The 23,519-nt window shown below is 48.1% G+C and overlaps 1 protein-coding gene across 1 annotated transcript in view; it reads left to right on the forward strand.

Moving 5' to 3' along the window:
• BLK (BLK proto-oncogene, Src family tyrosine kinase) overlaps positions 1–22,260 on the forward strand; it is a 46,414-nt gene extending 24,154 nt beyond the window's left edge. Inside the window, exons 4-13 of the mRNA XM_086743427.1 lie at positions 1,305–1,398; positions 2,416–2,514; positions 3,771–3,874; positions 11,948–12,097; positions 12,600–12,752; positions 13,677–13,856; positions 14,429–14,505; positions 18,306–18,456; positions 20,994–21,125; positions 21,501–22,260. Coding sequence (XP_086599553.1) covers positions 1,305–1,398; positions 2,416–2,514; positions 3,771–3,874; positions 11,948–12,097; positions 12,600–12,752; positions 13,677–13,856; positions 14,429–14,505; positions 18,306–18,456; positions 20,994–21,125; positions 21,501–21,709 — 1,349 coding nt within the window. The 3' untranslated portion in view covers positions 21,710–22,260. The remainder of the gene's footprint in view (positions 1–1,304; positions 1,399–2,415; positions 2,515–3,770; positions 3,875–11,947; positions 12,098–12,599; positions 12,753–13,676; positions 13,857–14,428; positions 14,506–18,305; positions 18,457–20,993; positions 21,126–21,500) is intronic.
• Positions 22,261–23,519: the final 1,259 nt, after the last annotated feature.

Below are 23,519 nucleotides of genomic sequence, written 5' to 3' on the forward strand. Positions count from 1 at the left end.
TTTTTCTTTTTTTTTCTTTTTCTTTTTCTTTTTCTTTCTCTTTTTCTTTTTCTTTTTCTTTTTCTTTTTCTTTTTCTTTTTCTTTTTCTTTTTCTTTTTCTTTTTCTTCTTCTTTTTCTTCTTTTTTCTTCTTTTTCCTTTCTCTTTTTTCTTCTTTTTACCAATGGTTTGATTTTTGTGTTTGTGTGCAAGTGCTGATTCTCTTTATAAAGTTTGATCTGCCCCAAAATAGCTGCTTATTTATGCTTCAGTAGCTGCAAGCATGCAGAGCACATGTGAACGGTTGCACAACCTCTCCGAGAGCAGCACCGGCACAACTCGGGCATGCAAACACAGTGGTTCGGCTCCAGCCCACAGAGATCTGCCCCGGGATGGGTTAGCAGCCTCGTAGCACACCTCCAAGGCAGCAGCTTTGCCATGCACAGCACGGCTCACATGCACCAGAGAGCAAAAGTTCATTTTGCTGTGCCAAAATTTAGGCTCGACCAACATGGCCGGAGTAAAAGTAACGTGGTAGGATGGGGGATGGGGGTGCAGACTTGCTCACAACCTTTGGGCAGGAGACTTGCAAGCAAAATGGGAGACACAGAGCACTGGTTTTGTGGTCTGGAGCGTCTAACGTGCATCAGGGCCAGGGAGGGGGAAGAGGATCCTGGAGCCTCCACCACTCCCCTGGGAAATGCGAGTGAGCGGAGCAGGCAGGCACTATAAAGGTGCTGGGTCAAAAGCAGCAGTGTGACTTAAATATGGTGGCACATCTGCAAGGAACAATGCGTAAAAGGGATGGCAAGATACAGGCTGAGTCGAGAGCATCTGGAGGGAGAGTTAGATCCTAGCCATTGGCTCGAATAACAGAAACTGAGATGACTTTATGTCTTTTTCAATCAAGAAAGCCTCATCTTTTTGAGTGAAATCCCAGCCACCCTGGGAATTGTTGCTACAGCAGTTTTCATTTACCGCCATACAAAACTGAGGCCAAACACTGACATGTTATTTATGACCTTTGTTATTCCACATAAACACTTTTTTTCTTGTCGACATGCTGGGTTTTGTGGATAAGGGGTCTGGAGTGCTTTAAAAACACATACACAGGAGAGAAACACTTTGGTGAATCAGCGTTAGTCCCCAAGATGAGGTTGTGGTTGACAGGAAAGCTGGGTCAGTGGAAAGCTTGGTTTTTGGGTGACGAGCGGGTTGCCAGCCCTTGTGTGCTTTGGGGTGAGACACCTTGCCATATGCCCAGGCGTGAATCACTCCCCTGGCAAGGAACCAGCTGGATTTAATGGTGCTGCTGCTTCTTTCAGATAACTTGATTGTGATTGCACTGTACGATTTTCCTGCCTCAAGTGACCGTGACCTGCAGCTGGTCAAGGGGGAGAAACTCCAAGTCCTCTCCAAGTAAGTGACCTGCTGCCAGAGGAAGGTTCAAGGATGAGCACGGTGAGGCTGGGAAATGGGAGACCAATTTGCAGCTCACCGAAACTGAGCCTGAGCATTGACTTTGCTCCAGAGTGTGACTCTGGGTACCTTCTTCTCTCTGCAAGGGGGAGAACATGGCATTTCTGTGCTTTCCTTGGGTTATGGATACATTGGGGTCAGTTAGTGTCCTTGCCTGGATGCTACTGGGACCTTCTTCACTGCTAATGTGCATGGGTGCAAGTAGCATAAATAAAAACAATAACCTAGCTCCTGCTTCATATTTTTTGCTGATAGTGCTTTTGCAAAGGATGTGGCTTGGGTGTAGTCAGAGGAAAGGACAGAATCAAGCCAGAGGCGTGTGTGGTTTCATTTCACCTTCTTCTCAAACTCATGAGAGAAAAGGCTGACAGTCCAACTGCCCAGTCCATAACAGGGCAGAGGTGGGCTTGAGTTCTCCGTCATTTGGCCTTGTAGGGCTGCCCTATCCTTGATTTCTCTGTGAGGTGGCCTCCAGTGGTGACATTTCTCACCCAGGGGCCATGGACCAGGACCCTTGGGGCAAGGGAGACTGCTGGGTGGGGATGGATTTTGGTCAGGGCAGGTGGCTAAGTCTGAGATGGGAGAGCCAAGCAGTGGGGTCTATGGAAGACAAAGGAAGGAGAAGAAAGAAAGAGCCAAAGAGGCAAAATAAACCTACGATGACCCAGATTTCCCTCCTCTCACTTGGGATGCGTAGCAGAGGTTTGGGTCTGTGGTCACTCTGCACTTCCTGTGCATTCATGGAAAAAGACTGTCACCTCCAGAAGTCGCTGAGAGACCAACAGCCTTCAGTCTGATGGTGGTCCTAGAAACTTGAAAGGCACCTGTACAGTAAATTAGGGAGTGCTGACCTATTTGCAGTGCTCAAAACCCCAGAAACCATGCCATCTCCTCAGTCTTAGCTTGTCACGAAACCTCCTCTGGGCGCTCACATTTTCTCTTCTGCTTGCTTTGCAGTGAGGGGGACTGGTGGCTGGCAAAATCCCTCAGCAGCGGGAGGAAAGGCTACATCCCCAGTAACTTCGTCGCACAAGTAGACAGTTTGGAAGAGGAAAAGTAAGTGTGCGAGCTTATGAACGATGAACACTGATGCAGTGCCCTGTCTCTCAACAAGCTACGGGAACAGCTTTACTAGCCAGCAGGAAGATGTCACTGCTGGGCTGGGTGGCAAGATGTCTTTCATCATCTCCAGTAACGTTGCCCAAAGGTTCAGGAGAAGTTTTAAGCACCACACGAGTGCAGAGCAGGGAGGATGAGGTTGCTATGGGGAAAGTGGGCAAAGACTCCTGTCCCATTGATTGCACCCACGATGGAAAATAAGGATTTGGGAGGAAAGAACATAAAGGTTATGTTTACACTGCTAAATTAGCAGTACCAGGGACTGTCCTCTCTCTGAACTTGGCCAATCCACCCACACACATAGTGTTAAACTTCCTCAGCCTCCAAGATGGTGTCCATATGCAAACTGGGATGGGGGATCACTTGGGAAAGGTGCATTGATCCAGATCTCAGGTGTGTCAGGGACCACACCAACAATTTATGGGTGCATACAAGTGAGTGCCAGTGCCCAGACCCACAGCCTGATGCTGCGTGTTTCATTAGTCCAGATGCAGCCTTTGTGTTTGGCTCCCTGCAAAGAGGATGGTAAGAAAGGCTTGAGACAAAAGGGTTTATTATACCTACAATACAAGCAGCAGAAGAAATTGTTTCCATGGCTTATTCTCCTCTACGGCATTCAGTTATAAACAATCAGCCCTCCTTGCCGTCTCCTCTTGGAGGGACACAACCATCATTGAATTCAGCAAATACTTAGCAGCACACAGAAATATAGTTGAGACATAAATGCTCTTTGTATCCAAAGGGTACGTTTAAATGGCTATGGGTACCCCGTGCTAAGCCTCCAGCCCACGTATCTGCTTTATACACAGCGTACCTGGATACTGCTCAGGGTTTACTCACTTGCCAGGTGAGCCGTGGGTCCCTGCGTGCCTCAGACGCTGTGCTCTGCCTGTGCTTGCACCTCTCTCTTGTACGGAGTACTGCACGTACCGCCCACTCTCTGCTCTGGCTGAATTGCTAGGCTGTGAAACAAGCTCAAAGTGACCGAAATCTGCTGTTAATCTACTGAAAACAGTCCATTACTGGAACTTTTCAGCAGATAAAAAAAACTATTCACTGATAAAAATAACTCACAATTTCAGAGTGTAATGGTAAAAAAAAAAAACAACCTGGACTAACTGGAAAGAATTTGCTTTTTTTTTTTTCAGAGCTTTTCCTTTTCAAACAACTATTTTGCCTTTTCTGTCTCCCAGGTGGTATTTTAAAACTCTGAGCAGAAAAGATACTGAACGGCTGCTATTGTCTCCTGGTAACAAAGTTGGCTCTTTCCTTGTCCGAGAGAGTGAAACCAGCAAAGGTGAGGTCCACAGAGCAAGAATAACTCCTCTTTATTGCCACGGCATGGAAAACCTTTCAGACCTGAGCTGCAAAATTCAGATGTATCAGTATTTCTTGGATCTGGCCTGGCAAAACTGTGCTTGCTAGGCTCAGCAGGGCTGTAGAAGTGAACTGGGGATTTGGAGGGCAAAGATTGGCTCATGATGCTACTCATATGTGTAGTTCAGGCTATGGTAAGGGTGGCTTTTGTCACCATAGTTTGTGGCAGAGATGCAAGAACAGAGATAATCAGAAAAGATTTCCCAAAACAATATGTAGAGGGGGTTCTTTTCCTTTTTTTTCCCAGAGAAAATGTTACTCTCTTGGCAAATGGAGATTCTTCTACACATTCTTGAAGAAGCATTTCTCCTGCTTGCAGCAAAAACTTGCAGAATTTTGGAAAAAATCTTTTGGTGAAACGTTTTCCCAGAGGAAACATTTTTCCTCATAATCTGTAGCAGCGGGAATTGATGCAAACCAGGACTTTCGGAAAGAAACTGTCTTGTGCAGGAAAGGTAGACTTCATCCCCTTTCCTTCCCGATGAACATGTCTGGCTTTTGAAGACATGACCCAATGAGGATGGAAAGGGCACAGCATTGCGGTCAGTTCTCTTGGGCAGTGGGTATAGTTATTCACCATAATACTTAACCACGTAATTGCAATGTATTTGTTCTGTGCTGTTAATTTGTAGGCAGTCTGGAAGCTAGTTTAGGTTGTCTCATGGGAATTTCATATTCTTTCTTTCCTCCTTTTCTCTCCTTGCATCCTCTCAGCCAACACGTGTGTTTACAGCCTGGAGGAAATTATGCTCATGGTGGTCATAGAATCATAGAATGGTTTAGATTGGAAGGGACCGTTAAAGTCCACCCAGTCCAACCCCCCTGCAAGAAGCAGGGACATCTCCAACCAGATCAGGTTGCTCAGAGCCCCGGCCAGCCTGGCCTGGAATGTTTCCAGGCATGGTCCCATGGCTCTGCTCTGAACCAGGTCCTCACAGTAGTTCAGGAAAGTACCTCAGTCTTGCTTTGCTTTTGTTTCTTTCCTATGAAATGGATACAGGAGTCTTTCCTTGCCACATGGGAAAAGGCGGTTTGTGTCATCCTAATACGTCAGTAGAGATTTGAAGCATCCAGCTGAAGTAATATCAGACCTTCTTTTGCTTCACTTGCTTCCCAAATTCTTCCGTAGTAACAGTATGAACAGATAGACTGGATCCTCCATTTTGCAATTAGTTCTTGCCTGCTATAGCTTCTCCTTGTTCCTTTCTTGTCTCTATTTTCCCCCATTCACATGGGAGGTCTCCAAGGCAATATCTATTCCTTCCTCTATGGCTACATCATTACCAGTAAATTAAATAGTGCCATAGCCTGGATGTAACAACTGGGTCATCTCCGTCTCTGCGCAAGTTTTGTCCCAGTGCCAACCAGGCACCATTCCCAATAGTTAATTTGAGTGCAGTCACCCTGTTTTGGAGGCTGAGAGAGTTTCACGATGTGGACGTGACCCCAGAGCTAGAAAGCAGGCTCTGGCATGGTGTAGTTTACTCATAGATGTTGTCTGAGCCCCGGCTGTTTCGCAGACCTGACCATTTCAGCCACCGCCAACTGCAGGATTTGACAAATAGAATCAAACTGGAGAGGTGGTCTTGAACTGGTGTGATATCCAGTGTGCTAAGTGGGACAACAAGATGCTCATCTTCCTGAAGCTCTGTCCCTCAGCCATCAGGCAGAGGTGCTGTGGTAGCATTACAGCAGCATACTTTGACTTTCCCACCCTGCCCCATGGCTGGGCTCACCTCCACATGAGCTGATGCCAAGTAGGAGAGCTGCTTTCCATGAGGATTTGCAGTTTTCAGAATCTTTAGGGAACATTCAGGTCAGGAAACACTTGAGAGACTTGTTTTGAATCATGTAGCTTTACAAGTCACTTCTTCTGCTTATATTGGCTTCCTCACCACCTTTGTGGTGCCTTTGCAATGATCAGGCTTGGAGTAGTTACCACATGCTGCTCTTCTGTTTACCCCCTTCCCACTCTTCCCTTTGTTTGCTGTAGGGAGCAACACACGTGCTGTGCACAAGCCCAGCAGACACTCCTGCGTTGTATCTGAAGGTCTGGGAAGGAGTGAGGCCCTCTGTCCACACATGATTCTAGTCTTTGTGGCATCTCTAGATGGGATGGGATCAGACCTTTCCCTATACGTGCTCAGGACACATGCTCCCTACTTCAGCCAGCCAGGAGCTGCAAACACAGGATGAAATAATTCCCTGCAGTTCTCTGGAGTGTGAGTGGGTCTAGGTTGCACAGGGCTTGGACAGAGGCGATGGAGTCCTGAGATTCAAGGATAAATAACCAGGCTAGACCCGATCTTTAATACTCTGTCTCTTCTATCTAGACGCAGATTTAGCTGGAGGTGTGTAATACTTTGCATTAGCAGAAGTGATGTGTTCCACTCCATGAAAGTCCCATGTTAGTCCCAAATTGTCAGAGATAAGCTTCTGCTCTGAAATGTGAGTCTCGCCTTTGCCTTTCCTGGTATTCTGTCTTGAAATATGGCAGCACCTATTCACAGCCCATCCTAAGCAGAGTCTCATTTTACTTGTGGTTAAAGATACTGAAGGACTGCAAACCTGGGGGCTTCTCTCTCAGTTGACATTTTGCAGAGGCTGGGAAAGCACATTCAGCATCCCGGGAAGATGGGTCCTTGTCAAGACAGTGTGGGATGCAGACCAGCAGTAAAATCATTGACGGAGAGCTGGCCTTGCCAAAGCAGCTGGAAATAAACAATTCTTCCCCTGAAGTAATAATAATTATGAAACCTGTGGGAACACAGTCGCACAGCTGTGCCGAGTCACAGATTCCTGGCTCCCAGCAAGACTGCTGCATCTGTGCTCCTGGCAGGAGGGACTTCGCAGGCCTCAGCCGCCGTACCCAGCTGAACTCCCGGGTTTCCCATTGGGAAGGAATTAGGAGCCTGATGAGAATGGTAGGAACAGGAGATGCCACGTGTGCCATATGAAAGTGGGACTCAGCCTGAGATGCAGGCAGTAAAATATAGATATCACAGGTGGCAGTTGCCTGAGCTCCTGCTGTAGCCAGTGGAGCTTGCTTTGGTTGCTAAAACCTGGATGTTCTAGAGTCATCTTGAGGTGCTCCACCAGAAGGTGTGATTTTGCACCATGTCTACCAGGCCTATCTAGATGCACCGGAGCAACACTGTCCCAGGTTGCCCAGAGAGGCGGTGGGTGCCCCATCCCTGGAAACATTCCAGGCCAGGTTGGCCGGGGCTCTGAGCAACCTGATGTGGTTGGAGATGTCCCTGCTCCTGGCAGGGGGGTTGGACTGGATGGGCTTTGAAGGTTGCTTTCAACCCTATCAATTCTATGATTCCAAGTGGTACCGGACACCCATGTTTAGGTGCCTGAATCAGCCCTAGGTATGATGTGAAGTCGAATCCTATGCTTTGCATCTTCTGTTGCTCTTTCCCATACAAAACTTATCAACTTTTGAATAGAAAGGACCTGAGAGCTCTTGCTGGATGGTTTGGGGATCCCTGACCCAGACCAGGAGGGTCTGAGACCCAGACCTGCACAGGGCAAGAGTCGGTTGTGATGCAATGCTGGACTGTAGGACAGGTGAATGTCCCTTGTGGCTGAGAAGCAAGAACTTTCGGCCACCCTGGCTATCATGGGGGGAGATTAGGAATCCTTCCATCCGTCCTACTCCACTTAACATTTTTCATTTGCTGCTGTGATTGGTGGAAGAAAGAATTGAAGCTTTTCAGCCGTAGTGCTTTGCTTTTACACCGCAGCTCCCGAGGGAGCAGTAACCGGCCACGGTGAATGACAGGGAAAGCTTTACCACACTCACTCCAGCAAACTAAATTCTGACTTGGAGTGAAATATAGTCATTAGCCCTAATGACAGGATGAGTGTTAGTGCTGGTAGGAGACAGCTGATCAATTGGCCTGGAGGGTGCCTGGAGCCCCTGTCACCACTGCATGCTGCACATCACTGGTTTAAAAGATGTAGGAGAATTTAAAGGGTCACTGGGGTCTGGAGAGGAAGTCCTGCAGGACAGCAGACATTTTGGGTGCAGCCACACTAACAGGTGTCCTCTTCTCTGATGACTCTCAGCCCCCAGGCACCCGCTTGCACATGTTAGTCATTAATTCATGCGCTGCCTTCTGCAACGCTGTCTGTCGTCAGTGCAGCTTGGTTCACAGCACGTTTGGCTCCTTCCTCTAGCAGGCCTTGCATTGTGAAAATCCCACACGTAACCCAAGCCATGTCACAAGCATGCAGAGCACCCTCTTGGACTCATGCCGTGTCCAGCCCTGATGGGCTGTAGCTTGGCCTGCACGTTATTTCAATCACTTCACATTTAAAACAACATCATAATTCTCCACAACAATAATAGAAGTTAATAATAAACCTTGACAGGCTGGAGAGGTGGGCCCATGAAAACCTCACGAAGTTCAACCAGGCCAAGTGCAAGGTCGTGCACGTGGGTCGGGGCAACCCAAGCACAAATACAGGCTGGGCAGAGAATGGATTGAGAGCAACCCTGAGGGGAAGGACTTGGGAGTGCTGGTGGATGAGAAGCTTAACATGAGCAGGCAATGCGCCCTTGCGGTCCAGAAGGCCAACCGCATCTTGGGCTTCATCCCCAGCAGCGTGGGCAGCAGGGCGAGGGAGGTGATTCTGCCCCTCTGCTCCGCTCTGGTGAGACCCCCCTGCAGCGCTGCATCCAGCTCTGGAGCCCCCAACAGCAGAAGGACATGGACCAGTTGGAGAGGGTCCAGAGGAGGCCACGCAGATGATGAGAGGGCTGGAGCAGCTCTGCTGTGAGGCCAGGCTGAGAGAGCTGGGGCTGTTCAGCCTGGAGAAGAGGAGGCTCCGGGGAGACCTGAGACCGGCCTCCCAGTACCTAAAGGCAGCTGATAGGCAAAATGGGGAGAAACTCCTCAGCAGGGCCTGTTGTGATAGGATGAGGGGCAATGGTTTCAAAATAGAAGGAGGTAGATTTACAGTAGTGTCGTAGTTCAGCCCCGATCGGGACCAGACTACGCAGTCTCTCTCTCACTCCCCCCACCCTCTGAGAGAATAGGAGGAGATGATATAAGAAAAACGGCTCAAGGTTTGAGATAAGGTCGGGGAGAAATCCTTAAAGTTACCGTTGGGGGCAAAACAGACTCGACTTGGGGAAAACTATTCATTTATTTCTAAAATTAGCAGGAGAATGAGACAGGGAACAAGATAACCTCCCCCCACCCCTCCCTCTTCCTGGTCTTAACATTATCTATACTACCTTCCCCTCCCGAGCGGCAGGGAATGGGGGTCACAGTCAGTTCATCATGCGTTGTTTTACGTTGCTGTGTCATCATCGGGGGAAGAACTCCTCTCATTCCTCCTCTGCTCCATCGTGGGGTCCCTCCCACGGGCCACAGTCCTTTGGGGAACTGCTCCAGCGTGGGTCATCTCTTCCACGGGGTGCAGTCCCTCCAGAACAGCTGTCCCAGCGGGCCCTCCATGGGCCATAGCTTCCTTCAGGCACCCACCTGCCCCGGCGTGGGGTCCTCCACGGGCTGCAGGGGGATCTCTGCCCCTCTGTGGACCTCCATGGGCTGCAGGGGGACAACCCGCTCCACCATGGTCTTCACCACGAGTTGCAGAGGAATCTTGGCCAGGAGCCGTGTTACTCCTCCCCCTCCTTCACTGACCTTGGTGCCTGCAGCCGTTCCTCACAACAGGCTGGCAGACGCCTCTCAGGATCCTTTTTACATCTTATTCACTTCAACTTCTCATCTCCTCTCCACTTCTTGCAGCCAGGCCGGGCCGAATTGGGCCCAGTTGGCTGCCCGGCAGGAGGCCAGAGGGTGAGGCCTGCAAGGCCCATGAGGCTCGTGCCTCCCCCTCTCTGCACCTGCTCAGCTGCTTTACATCTCCCTTTTTTTTTTTTTTTTTTCTGTTTTCCCCTACTTAAATACGTTATCGCAGAAGCGTTATCATGGGACATTCTGCTACCAATTGGCTCGGCCTTGGCCAGCACTGAGTCTGCCCTAGGCCCAGCCGAGTCCACTAAACAAAGGGGAGCAACTTCTAGCAGTTTCCTACAGAAGCTACCACCACTAACAAAACCAGAACAAGCAGAAATAAGGAAAATTTTTTTTACACTGAGTGTGGTGGAACCCTGTCCCAGGTTGCCCAGAGAGCTGGTGGATGCCCCATCCCTGGAAACATTCCAGGCCAGGTTGGCCGGGGCTCTGAGCAACCTGATGTGGTTGGAGATGTCCCTGCTTCTTGCAGGGGGTTGGACTGGATGACCTTTGAAGGTCCCTTCCAACCCAAACCATTCTGTGACTCTATGAAATTCTTATTTTAAAGATGTATAATCACTGCAACAGAGCAAATATTTGTTTGTTTTCTTTTGATAATTTCAAAAACTGCATATTGTTTCCAGCCGCAGTGTAGGGAAATGCTGGTGTTGTGATGGAGAAACACCAGCCAGTTGGTGTTACATATTAATAAATTTTCCCCTCACATGCCCGATCAAGGTTTCAGAGTCACTGTGGAGAGTCACTTCTGTTTATGATCGTACATGACAGATACGTACTTTTTAACAAAGAGCTTTGCCTTTTCAAACATTAAAAAAGACAGCCTATCAACCCATGTGAGATATTAGACTTTTCACGGCCCAGCAGGCTTGTAACAACTTACTTGGGATATATGATCCAGACAAAAGAGAAAAAACCCACTTCTAAGCTCTATTGGAATTTACACTGACATAGGCTGGCAGTTGCTGCTCTGCAGCAACACCTGGTGATGTTTTAGTGCGCAAAAAACCAACCCCATTGTTTAGATTATAAACCCATTATAAGGAGAGAATAATTAATGGGAGTGGTATATCGCTGAGTAGCTCTCTTGAGGTCAAAAGGCACCTAAATCTAGATGTGAATCTAGCTGTGGTTTAGCCACGGTCACAAGTTCATGGCTGAACAAGACAATTCTCCTGGACCCTCCTTCTGTACCTCCTAGCTGAACCACTGACCTTGGCACAAGGGTTATAGATAAGAGAGACATGGGGGCTTTGAATAACACTGGGAAGGAACACGTAACTCTTGACCTTATCTCTCCCACTAACAGCAATTCCGGTTGTGCTGGCAGGATGGTTTAGCTCCTTGTCAGTCCTGTGTTTGTACAAACCAGTGCAGCTGCAGTCACTTGTTTTGTCCAGATGAGATGGTGGGGTTGAGAGAGCTCAGATGTTAGACGTGGAGCTGTGGGAAGATCATCATGACCTAAGGAGCATCTGATTGTTCTGGTTGGAGATATCCTATTGATTGTCATTTTGTGTCCTTGGGGCTATTGGCTACGACATAGGCAGGTCTTAACCAAGCTTCTATAGGCCCGGTTAAGCTCTGATGAACCTTTATCCTCTCCACTTGCCCAGGTGAGAGGGAAGTACTCCCACCTGGAGTACTGCGTCCAGTTCTGGAGCCCCCAACATAAGAAGGACACGGACCCATTGGAGAGGGTCCAGAGGAGGGCCTCAAAGATTATGAGAGGGCTGGAGCACCTCTCCTATCAGGCCAGGCTGAGAGAGCTGGGGCTGTTCAGCCTGGAGAAGAGGAGGTTCTGGGGAGACCTTAGAGCAGCCTTCCAATGCCTAAAGGGGGCTGCAGGAAAGATGGGGAGAAACTGTTCAGTAGGGCCTGGTTTGACAGGACGAGGTGTAACAGTTTCAAAATAGAGGGAGGTAGATTTAGATTAGGTATTAGGAAAACATTTTTTATACTGAGGGTGGTAGAACACTGGAACAGGTTGCCCAGAGAGGTGGTGGACCTTTGAATGTCCCTTCCAACACTAACCATTCTATGATTCTATGATTCTAAGTTTGTAGCTTTGCAGTCTGGTGAGATTTGCCCTGAGAAGGCATTCAGCAAGCGCTGGGAGAGGTGTCTGCAGCTGTAGGCAGGAGAGGAAAGAGGATGTAGCTGGTTCCTGGGCAGGGTGCTGCTTGTCCTTACAATTCTTTCTTCTGCTCATTCTCCAGGTGCCTATTCCTTGTCCGTGAGAGACAACAACTCTGCTCAAGGGGACATCATCAAACACTACAGGATCCGCTCCTTAGATGGCGGGGGGTATTACATCTCCCCCAGGATGGCTTTCTCCAGTCTGCCAGAACTAATCCATCATTACAGCCGTAAGTTGTTTATCTTCTCTAACGGTTTTGTCTCCTAGCACAAGGTGGGCATGTGGGCAGAGGAAGAATGGGCTTACTAGCCATCACCATCACTCCATCCACTCTCATGGTGTGCTTCTCCAAGCAAAACTTGGGCACCTCTGTCCTGTCTTTCATCCTAGAGCACTGTGAGAGTGAGCTCTGTCCACAGCCCTGTAACCAGGGGGTTTCTCCCACCAGGAAAGGAAAGAGATGGATGCTGAAGGGATAAGCAAGATGGATGCTTGGAAAGCAGAACTTGGACTTGCTAGGCAGGAGAATTTTCCCCTCTATGGTTCACTTTGAGCATTTCATTGGGTCCATTCTGGGTGCCTTGATCTCTATGGCTGAAACATTTTTTTGGTTGTGGAGCTTTCCCATGGGTTGAATTTTCCTAGCTTGTGTAGGTGTTGGAGGAGGTTAGCTCTGGAGCTGAAAGTTCCGCCCATCCAACTCAGCTGTCCTGTACTTTGTCCTCACACAGAGAAGGGGGATGGCCTGTGCCAGCGGCTCACAGCTCCCTGCATATCCATGGTTCCCCAGAGACCTTGGGCACAGGACGAATGGGAGATCCCACGGGAATCTCTGAAGCTTGTGAAGAAACTTGGCAGTGGACAGTTTGGGGAAGTGTGGATGGGTACGTATAATTCCCCCCTTATTCCAGAAAAAAAAAATTAAAAAATAAAGAGGGGAGATGGAAAGCCCTCTTTCCGTGACACAGGACTGATCTGGACAGAGGGATTCTAACGTACGAACACGTACTTTATGGGTACACAGGCAGTAGTAGATGCTGTATTCCTGGAAAGGGCCAGACACATTGTGTTTGCACAGATCAGTGACTGAGCATGGGTTTCACTGGGTAGAGAAGTGTTGAAGTAAGTACGTACTTACCTCCTGAGACATTCTCCTGTTCTGCCTGGGAGTCCTGGGCTTGGTTGTAGGATCCTAAGTTACACACAGCAGGGTACCTGCGTGACACTATCCCACTTTTTCTGCTTCCTCATTCCACTTTATAACCCAGATCTAAATCCCTTATGCCTTCCTACCCACTGCTAAACAGCAGGAGAAGAAGTGGGGTGAGCTCAGCTTCCCTTGCTGTCCTTTTTATGGTTTCCTGTTGCCATGGCAATTGAGATTGTGGACAGGACCAGACTGAGTCGACGTCCTGACTGCAGTGTCCTGGCTTTCTTGATGGTGTTTGGATTATTTATGAACCCAGCCTGTGGGAGGCCCAGGGGTTTTCACCCAGAAAGGGTTTTGCAGTGCTGGGAGGAATGTGTGAGGATGGGCTCTTTGCATGGGCATCCACCATCCAGAGCAGGGATGATCCCTGATGAAGCTACATGGATTTACAGTTGTGTCGTATCTCTCCCTTCTCATACCTGCTGGTTGCTCAGAGTCACTGGCACTGAGATTTTCCATTTGTTTCTTGTGGGAGATTGAAAGGTATTGCAGTGGTTTTCTGCTCCCTGATCTACAAGCTCTTCTGCTCCTTATTGCGTGGCTTGCTACAGGCCATAGAGAGACCGAACTTCCTCAATGCATCATTATCTCTCTGCAGGCTATTACAAGAACAACATCAAGGTGGCTGTGAAGACCATGAAGGAGGGCAGCATGGATCCCGATGCCTTCTTGGCAGAGGCAAACTTGATGAAGAGGCTCCAGCATAACAAACTGGTCCGGCTATATGCGGTAGTGACGAAGCAGCCAATCTACATTGTGACGGAGTACATGGCCAACGGTAAAGATCCTCACTGAGTTTTTTTATTGGGTTTCTGCAAAATGTCGAAGAGATATCTGGTACACCCATCATCATGTAGGTGGGGAGGAGGGCATTGTACCAAATCTGTAAGCAGAAGGACAAAGTCATCCACAAGTTTGTTTCTAGCACTGGAAGAGACTTTCTGGGTGATGAAATCCTACCTTTTGTGATCTCGTATTTCATAAGCTGCTTCACAAGATGGTAATGCTTCATTTGAAGAATATTTAAAATTCTCATCTCCACTGTTCCTACTGGAAGTTTTTTCATATTTTTACTCCCCTCATGGTGAAATTGTCCTTTCTTTTGCCCCTCTTGTCTATGAGACCTTGAGTGAAGCAGTTAGCAAAAGGTGTATGCAAAATAGAACAGGGGAGATGGGTTGGGTTTGGGAACTTTCCTAATGGAAGATGCTCCGGTGGACGCTCAGTGTGGTTCCTCAGATTTTCTCTAGGATGCAGGCAGATTTGTTACATATGTTCAGAGAAGGAGCAGGAGAAAGCAAACGCATAGGCTTATTCAGAAGAGTCACAGCAGCCTTTCCTCTTTTGCAGGGTGCTTGCTGGATTACTTGAAGACAGAAGAAGGAAGCCAACTGAATCTCCCAAAACTCATTGATATGTCTGCTCAGGTTAGTGAACAGCCACTGGGAAACCATGATTTGTTATTGCCTCAGTGAAATTCTTGCAAGTCTGAAGTCTGTCAGAGCGTGGATTTCATGGAGAAGAACAGCACCTCCTGGTGTGCTCTCTTAGGGTTTTTCTCTCAGCCCTCTTGTGTTGATGTGCGTGTCAGCTCAGCAATGCTCTGCTGTCCTTAGGGGAGCCCAGTGCAGTGCTAGAGAACTGTTTTTCGGGTTTTGGGTTTATCTTGTTTCAGTTTTTTTCTGGCTTTTTTTTTTTTCTGGCTTGCTGAGCAGGAAATAAGTTTGTTTCTTTTTTCACCAAAAGGAAGAAAAAGCTTAACAAAGAGACTTTCAATGTAGAGACATGCTGGCTCTCAGCAGTTCTTCCCTTCTGATGATTAGGCTTAAAGGATGTTCTGACCTTCAAATCTGGGCATATTGCTCCTTGTGAGAATAATTATTTTTTTTTTGTTTCCCTCTAAACATCTCCAGGCTGTAAATGTTAGTAGTTGCAGCTGCACCGTAACATTTTAGTCCAGAAGTGCATCTAAACTCAAATAGGTCAAAGCTGGGGAAACCACAACCGGAATGGCAGCCTCTTGGCAACAAGTTGTACATGAAGGATGAGACTGGCAAAATCACTCCACGTTGGTCCTAGCCAGCTGTCGATGGAGTTTGGTTCAGTCGAAGCAGAGCTAGGCTAATTTTGGAAATACTGTAAAAAAGCCACGGGGCATCAGTGTGACAGCTCAATAGAGTTATTTTGATGTGCAGATCTGGGATTTACTCATAAGGTCAGTCAGCCTCTCTGGGTCAAAGTGAGCCTGAGCAAACAATGTGTAAAGGCTGGCCCCTTGGTTCCAGCCATGATACGGAGTTATTTTGTAATGTATTAAAAACTGGAGAATCTTAATATTTGAGCAAATGGTATATGATAGCGAGAGATTTTCGTTCTTACTTTAACCAGGATGAAAATATTTTAATACTTTAAAGTACTGTCCTCATCTGTCATTCTTATTTTCCTGTGCACCCCTACAAAAGGTGCAGAAGAACATGTTTCAGTGCCTTCCCTCTTCACTACTGATAAATATTCCATATCTGCAGCTTTATCTTTGTGGTCTGTGAGAGGTTATGGGGCCAACTGCAGCCTCTCTGTTTAATATCTTTCCCTTAATTTCTTCCTTCCTTCCCTCCTTCTCTCTTTACCTCCCCACTTCCCATTCTTTCATTCCTTCTCTGGAAAGGTATAGCCTGTGGTTTGATTTAAATTCCTGAAGATAAGCAGAATGGTCCAAATTCATCCGTATTGCAGAGCCCTTGGGTTTGGTGGCAGTATTATCCCAGAAATTGGCTTGATGCATTTCTCTGTAGCGGGAGCAATCTGCAGTCAGCTGTAGCCACAGGGGTGGCCCAGAGCAAAGCTGTTGGCCGACGTTATACCCAGTTTTGAGGCAGGGACAACAGAAGCCATGAGTACTCATGCATTTATTTGACACAACATTATAACTTGCATTGAACATGTGGAATAACAAAGAATTTCTAGGCAGGTGTGTGGAAGTATCTGGGGAGAGGTCAGTGATCCTGATCTGTCCCAGGCATGAGGATGGTATAGGTCTAACAACACACTGGCTGCAGGAACCCCCGGGAGAAACCCATCCCAGGGCAACCTCGTGCACCAAAACCTCCTCTCTGAGTTCAGGGTTGAAGTCTTTAATGTCATAGTGTGGCATGGCCTGAGCTGGCCAGAAACCCATCCACTACCATGGTGAAGTAGTCCCCACAGTGGGCACTGTCACTGGGTCTGAGCAAGAGCACGTGGATGTCACCACTCCATGGACATCTGGAAGCACTCACCCACCCTGCACACCCTCTGGCACCCCTCCACTCAGTTTGCAGCATCCTGCACTGTGCATGGCTTCCAGGGCCTGGATAGTTGGATGCAGACCAAACCCACTCACCCTAGCAATGTAATAACCCACCGAAGCCACCCACAGAAAGTGGAGAGGAAGCATTTTGCCCATCCCTCAAGGCATGGACGTCAATCGGAAGGACAGCTTTCATCGCTCCCCCTCCCACCCCAGCACCACCTCCCCAGGGCAGGGATTCACACACTCACTGGGTACCTCTGGGAGGAGGAGGAGGAAAACAGCAGTCTCTCGAGCTATTTTACAATCTATTCATCTGCGGTATCAGGATGACATCACGGCCCAACAGGCACCCAACCCTCTCGAGCATAATTTTGGATCCAATAGCGTCCGTTGGAATTAAAATTAGAAAGCTCTGGGCCGATGCGCTCGATCCTGTGGTCAGTCCGGATGGTGCATGCTCGAAAGCACGCTGGGCTGAAACGGGCCCGTCGATGGGTACTATCTCATTAACATCAGGACAGGAAATTACATCAATTCTTCCATTTTCCACTGCAGCAAACAGCACTTGCGCTGAAGGGGTGTTGACACAGGTTAGAAAAGCAGCATTGGAAAGTATGTGTTAGTATCCTGTTTAAAACCACATGTAAGTCAAGATGCTGATGTGAATCTGTATGGAATGGAAAATTGCTCTGCCCTCACCCACAGGCACATAAAAGCTTTAATAGGTACTAACCATCATTACCAGGGGTTACATGCATCCACTCACCCTCCTAACCCAAATCTGAGACTCGACCGATAGAGCAACTTTGCAACCTCTTTTTTTCTATCATCTCCCCCAGCACCCAACAATAAAAGATTCACTGGAAACATTCCAGGACAGGTTGGACAGGGCTTTGAGCATCTTGATCTTGTTGGAGATGTCCCTGCTTCTTGCAGGGGGGTTGGACTTCTCACCCAAACCCTTCTGTGATTCTGTGATTTATTGCTGCCATTATTTATAGGGGCTTGTTACACACCGCACATCTCCCCAAGGCTGCTCCCTGCTCTAAGGAAACAGTGAAAGATGATCTTGGGAGCAAGAACCTCCCAAAGTAATGTTTGGAGATGGTTGAAGAAGGCAGTACATGCTCAGGACAAGGGATTTGTCCAGCAGCATACTCTCTATCCCAGTCGTATTTCTATGGACATTTGGAACTTCTGCTCTAATGCATCCTGTAGATATCAGAGAGGATTTGAATTGTGTCCTGTGTCCTAGCCCGGATCCAGCAAAGGAAAAGAAAACACCAGTCTTAGTTTTATTGCAGCGGGATCTCATGGGGTCTTCTCCTCACTCCAAAGCAGACCAGTGAGGGAGAACAGAGGAGGCTGCTGAAGAACATCTAGTTGTCCTCCTAGATCTGGACTTTGCTACTGTGACTGAGGGGTGGATGAGCAGTTTGAGGTTTTTTTTATTTTTTTAAAATTCACGTATTTAATCTGGAGTATTTGTGATTGAAATCCCAACTAGAGAGGAGAGTCTTGTGGCAGAAACTGGTAATCCAGTGATGTGGCTTCAGGTTTGCTTTAACTTTCTGCATCTCGCTGCAGACATGACTCACGGCTGTAACTTCTGAGCAAAACAGAGAGTTTTGCTTCTGTTCTGCTTGGCTTGGTTGCTGAAAGCTTTTGGTGGCTGGGTGCATGCTGGTAGAGCTGCACATATGCACACGTACGTGGGTAATATCTATTTATGTATGTCTGTATCTGTCTACCTGTTTACCTATGTCTGTTGACCCATCTGTTCATGCATCTATCCATGAAGCATGTATGCATGTCCATGCACGTGGAGGCGTGTGAGCAGCCCTACCCACACGCTGTGCTTTTGTAAAGGTGGGTGAGATGAACTCTGGTTCTCACGGGGAGGCGAATGATGAATAAGGACTCTTCCTCCTCTCCTAGGTGGCAGAGGGAATGGCGTACATCGAGCGAATGAACTCCATCCACCGTGACTTGAGAGCCGCCAACATCCTCGTCTCAGAGATGCTCTGTTGCAAAATTGCCGATTTTGGCCTCGCCAGGATCATCGAGAACGAATACTTGGCACAAGAAGGTGGGTGTCGTTCCCAGTATTGCCTCACCAACACATTTCCCTTATCTCCAATCCTCCTGCCTCGCAGATGTGCCAAAATATGAGGCATCCGAGAGCTGGGCTGAGACCAGACACAGGGCACCACTGCCGATGGCATGAGACCAGAGCTCCAATTGCTGCCATCATCAGCACCCAGGCAGCAGACATAACAAGAGAGACAAAAATAGGGTCCCAAGAGAGGCAGCACAGCTTGGGGACAATAAAAAGCAAGTGACGTTTAAAAAGGAAAATGAGGAAAAAAAGTCTTTTGGTGCTGTTTGGAGAAGTTCTGCTGAATCTCAGGTTGTGTTACTGGAGGAATTTGACCTCTACGTATGAAACCTGCTGCCTGTGCCAACGTCTTCACAGTGAGTTAGTTCAGAGGGAAGGAAATAGCAGCGTAACTCAGTCACCGCACACTGCTGGACCGCAGAGGGGAACTGGAGCCATAAATCTGGACCTAAAGGCAGTTTCCAGCCATCCCAAGCGATCCGAGGCCAGACCAGATCAGGTCCCTTCCATAAGAGAGGGACAACTTACAAAACACGGCAGAAGGTTTGCAACTTGGCAGGCGTTTCTCATGGGAACAGAGTTCCTTGACCATCTAAAACAAAATTAAAAAAAACTCCTAAAAAAACCCCAAAAAGACATACAAAATCAAGTATCCCCATGTTAACATGAAATCTCCTTCTGACTACACCTGCAAAACCAAGCCTCTTGCCGAGTCTCTGAAATGGTGCTGGAGAGCACGGCCGTGAGAGGTGATAACGGGTTGGGTTGGTGCAGAGGTCTGTCTGCAGCCATTTGACAACAGGGTTAGGTCAGATTCCTCCGATGGCAGATTTTTCTCTCTACTTGGAGGTCAATTATGAGATTGTGTCATTCAGACTGCAAAGAGCCTTTACAGCACCAGGGAAACAAGCAGAAAGGATTGAAATAAAACAATTAAGTCTGGCGTAAGTGGCACTTAATATAAGACTTTCAAATTTTGGAAAATTATCCTCCTGTAGATTTGGGATGAAGCTAAATTTCCCCATAAAGAATACTCTGGGGAAAGGAAAGAGAATAGATTTTTTTTTTCTTTTGTAAGATAGGAAACTTTTCTTTCAGTTTGCTGTTCCTAAAATACTTTATGATACAAATTATGCTGATGTAAAACTATTTCAAAGTAGTGAAACCTCGCAGCTGTAATTTGTGAAATGTCATGAAGGAGTACTGTGAAATTGCTGCCATTTTTTAAGGCAGTTTTTGTCCTTAAGAGAAGTTTTGGTGAAATCAGTGTAATTCTGTTAACATACCCAAAAGAGCTATATTTCAATGGAAAACAGTTCCTATCAGCATTTTTTTCCAGCTAGCTTTAATCTGAAATAACAACTGCCCCTCTCTCTACTTTGAACAATTTTCACTTCATAGACCAGATTTCCAAGCCTCGTCAGTCTACTTGTCAGAGCACGATGTGCAAGAACAAAGGCACTTATTTCACGCACTGCATTTGGGCTTTCAGTCCTGAAAAGATAGATACAAATAAAAATGTGGTTTCCTCTTCGGTCTTCAGCACGTTCAGTTCCTACTTATCAGGGTGTTTTGGTGTTGGTTTTTTTTTGGCCTTAACTAAAATGAACTTGCAGTCTTATGGTCGTTGCTGTCTGCAGCGTGCAAAACAAGATCTTGGTGTACAAAATAAAACAGGGCTTCATTTTGGTTTTGATATACATATCCAGCTTTAAGAACCCGATAATTTATATTTGCTGTATTGTTTATGCACTTTGGCTAAAACAGACTCCTTCCAGTGAGTGATTTTATACAGAATGAAGACCTACCGTTGTAAATAAAGCTACTCAAGGCATTGGCTTTGAGAAGCACAGACACATACCCTGGGCTACAGAAACTCACCGGTTCCACGCGGCAGGTTTGCTACCTGAAGGACGACCAGTCTCTCATGAGAGCTGCTTGATGCCGCAGGGCTGTGCAGGCGCTGCTTGCTCCCAGCATCGCGCCCTCGGCGTGCAAGGGGCTGGTCAGACATCCATCCTGCCATTCCTGGCTCCATTCTTGAGGTCCCATTGCTAAAAACACAAAGGATGCAAAGGTGTTATAAGACTGCGGATTCCTCTAACTTAATCAGTAAAATAGATCACCCAGATTTTTTAAATGTGCATATTATCAGTTACTTAAAGCATTTAATTTTTTCATTATTTGGCCTCTGTATATCAGTGTCTGTGGATGTTTCTAAGCATGTACATGTAAAAAAGTCTTTTAAGGTGAAATAGCCTTGATTGCCCTGGAAAAATAACCAAGAAAGGCAAAGTGATGCCACGTAGAAGTTACCTTTTAATAAAACCAGGAGATAGGCAGCAGCTATCTTCCTCTGGCCTTACCTCCATAACTCCACAGCACCATCAGTAAGTCCCATCGCAGCCCCCTGAGGTAGTTTTTGGGGAACAGCCTGCCGGTACTCGTGGGAGCAGAGGGAGGTGCTGTACCTCAACGTTCTATTTCCCTTTGCTTCCTTCGGACAGGTGCCAAATTCCCAATCAAATGGACGGCGCCGGAGGCCATTAACTTCGGGGTTTTCACCATCAAATCTGACGTGTGGTCTTTCGGGATCCTACTGACAGAAATCATAACCTACGGCAGGATCCCTTACCCAGGTACACTGTGAATACGGGATGGGCATGCATCCGCTTCAGTGCATCTAGTGCTGCTTTACACGTGGAGATGCACACGCAAGTGTTCACGCGTGTGTCCAGACACACATTCCTGTCTTTTCATGCTGGGTTTCCTTTCCTAGGCTCCTACAAGCCTCAGTTACATCCGTTCTAGGAAGAACCTGTAGTAGGGAGTCAGGAAGGGCATGGAGGGATGGAGGAGGGAGTGCAACCTTGAAGAAGGGATGGTGCCCAGATACAGCCCAACATCGTGGTCTCTCATGCCCCTCCAGCCTTGCTTGGTTGTGAGCTACGGGGAGCACTGAGCTTCACCCCCAGGATGCTAAATAACTCCTGTTGGGCTGTGTTTCCTTCCAGGGATGACCAACCCCGAGGTGATTCGCAATCTGGAGCGGGGCTACCGCATGCCCTGCCCAGACATGTGCCCTGCAGAACTCTACAACATCATTCTGAAATGCTGGCGAAGCAAACCTGAGGAGCGTCCAACCTTCGAGTACCTTCAGTCGGTCCTCGAGGACTTTTACACTGCAACGGAGAAGCAGTATGAGCCGGAGCCTCAGCAGTAAGCCATGGTCCCACTAACGCCTAGGGACAGATCTGGAGGAAAGCCACCGTCCCGCGCAGCCCAGCGATGGCTCATTTCGGAACTTTCCCTTTCTCCCATGTGCCACCAGAATGCATTTGGAGATGAGGAACAAGGAGGGACATGAGGGAGGTGGGTGCTGCCAGCTCTGTGGTTATCATGGAGATTAAGGAGGTGACTGAGAGCTGGCATAGCTCCTTCCCCATCCACTTTGGAGGTCTGTACCCACTTCGCAGACACAAAGGACAGCAGACTCCTCCATGACCCACCCAGAGAAAGAAAAGCCCCCTCAGCCCTGCAAGTGCAGCCTCAAGAAGAGAGGACCATGGCCAGGGTGGTGGTATGGGGGATGCACAATCTCTCCCTCGTTTCTGATGCCACTGCCGGCTAACAACCCCCTTCATGCCATGGGCAGGGGTGGGAACGAGTCCTCTCTCCACGTCCTTGGGCCACGCCAGGCTCCTGAGCTCTAGATCTCTCCAGGTGATGCCATTCCTTCATCCCAAGTCAATAATAAAGAACTGGATTCGACCATATCCCATTTCTTTATTCAGATGTCAGGGCAAGAACAGTGCTTCCCATGCCCAACTCCAGCCCACGGAGGAGAAAGAGAGAGGCCATGGGGTTCCCTGGGCAGCTCGGGGTGATGCTGGAGTGGTATCCGGGGTGGGAAGTGGGGGGTGCCCGGAGTGCACCCCACTGACCATCAGCACAGGCAGCCCTGGAACCCGGAGGCGGGAGAGCTGTTCATGGTGTGGCCACGAGGTGTCCCTCCTTCTCCACAAATCTGAGTGGAATTAAAAATATATATACGAAAATACTTCAAAAATTAAAAAATACATTCCCTGCTTTGCTGAGCCCTTCACAGCACAAGCTCCTGATGCAGCATTGGAGCATCATGCCAGACCCTCAGCAGGTCCTGCTCCGCACCCAGCACCAGGAGGGTTCAAATGCCCTTTCCCTGCTCTCCAATGCGTCCCAGACCCACTGCCCCACAGTTAATGCCCGTGTCAGGCTGGAGGGTGGTCTCCCATCAGCAGTGGCGCTGGGCTCGGGAGAGGAGGATGAAGAAATAAGGCACAGATGGCACACTACAGGGGTGCTAGGACCACAGGAGTGAGCACCAGGCTGGGACCCAGGTGGAGTCCTCTTCAGGTTATGGGGCTGAGGAGCATCTCTCCGGGGTGTTTGGTCTGCTGTTTTCTACCCCATGAACCAGATTTTGAGTCCTTCAGTATAACACAGTGTAAGAAGGATGCTACGAGAAAGAAACAGCAGAGAGGACTGCTGTGTGCCAAAAAAAACCCCTAACCATCACCAACATGTGACACCTGTGCACCCCACTGCTGCCGGAGAGCTTAGAAGGAAAAAAGAGTGGGAAGATTAATAACAAATCCATAGGGACAACTGGGCTACCAGCAGCTATATTTATATTCAGTCCAAGGCCTTGATCTGCAGTGTCACAATGCCTCTGTTCATCACCCGGGATGAGACAAAATCCCCCAGCCATCACTTCCCAGGTGTTCCTGATGGGATAATGTGCTTGTGTCAGCGTGAACAGCACTTTGCCTGGCTTCAAATGCTGTTTATCCCTCCTTTGCAGACTCACAACTGAGAGGAAGAGCATGTAGGGACTAGTTTAGCATTCGCAGGAGGCCAGTGTCTGGAGATGGCTGGTTTGAATGGTTTGGGAATGTCATTCCCTGCATTCTCAGGAGGGAAGGAGGCTTTAATAGCAGAAAACAAGTGCCCCAGACCAGGAGGAAGGGAACTGATTGAGATGAGCCTCAGAA

Source organism: Chlamydotis macqueenii, chromosome 3 (assembly GCF_036417535.1).
Source record: "Chlamydotis macqueenii isolate bChlMac1 chromosome 3, bChlMac1.mat, whole genome shotgun sequence".
In the NCBI taxonomy this organism is placed as follows: Eukaryota; Metazoa; Chordata; class Aves; order Otidiformes; family Otididae; genus Chlamydotis; species Chlamydotis macqueenii.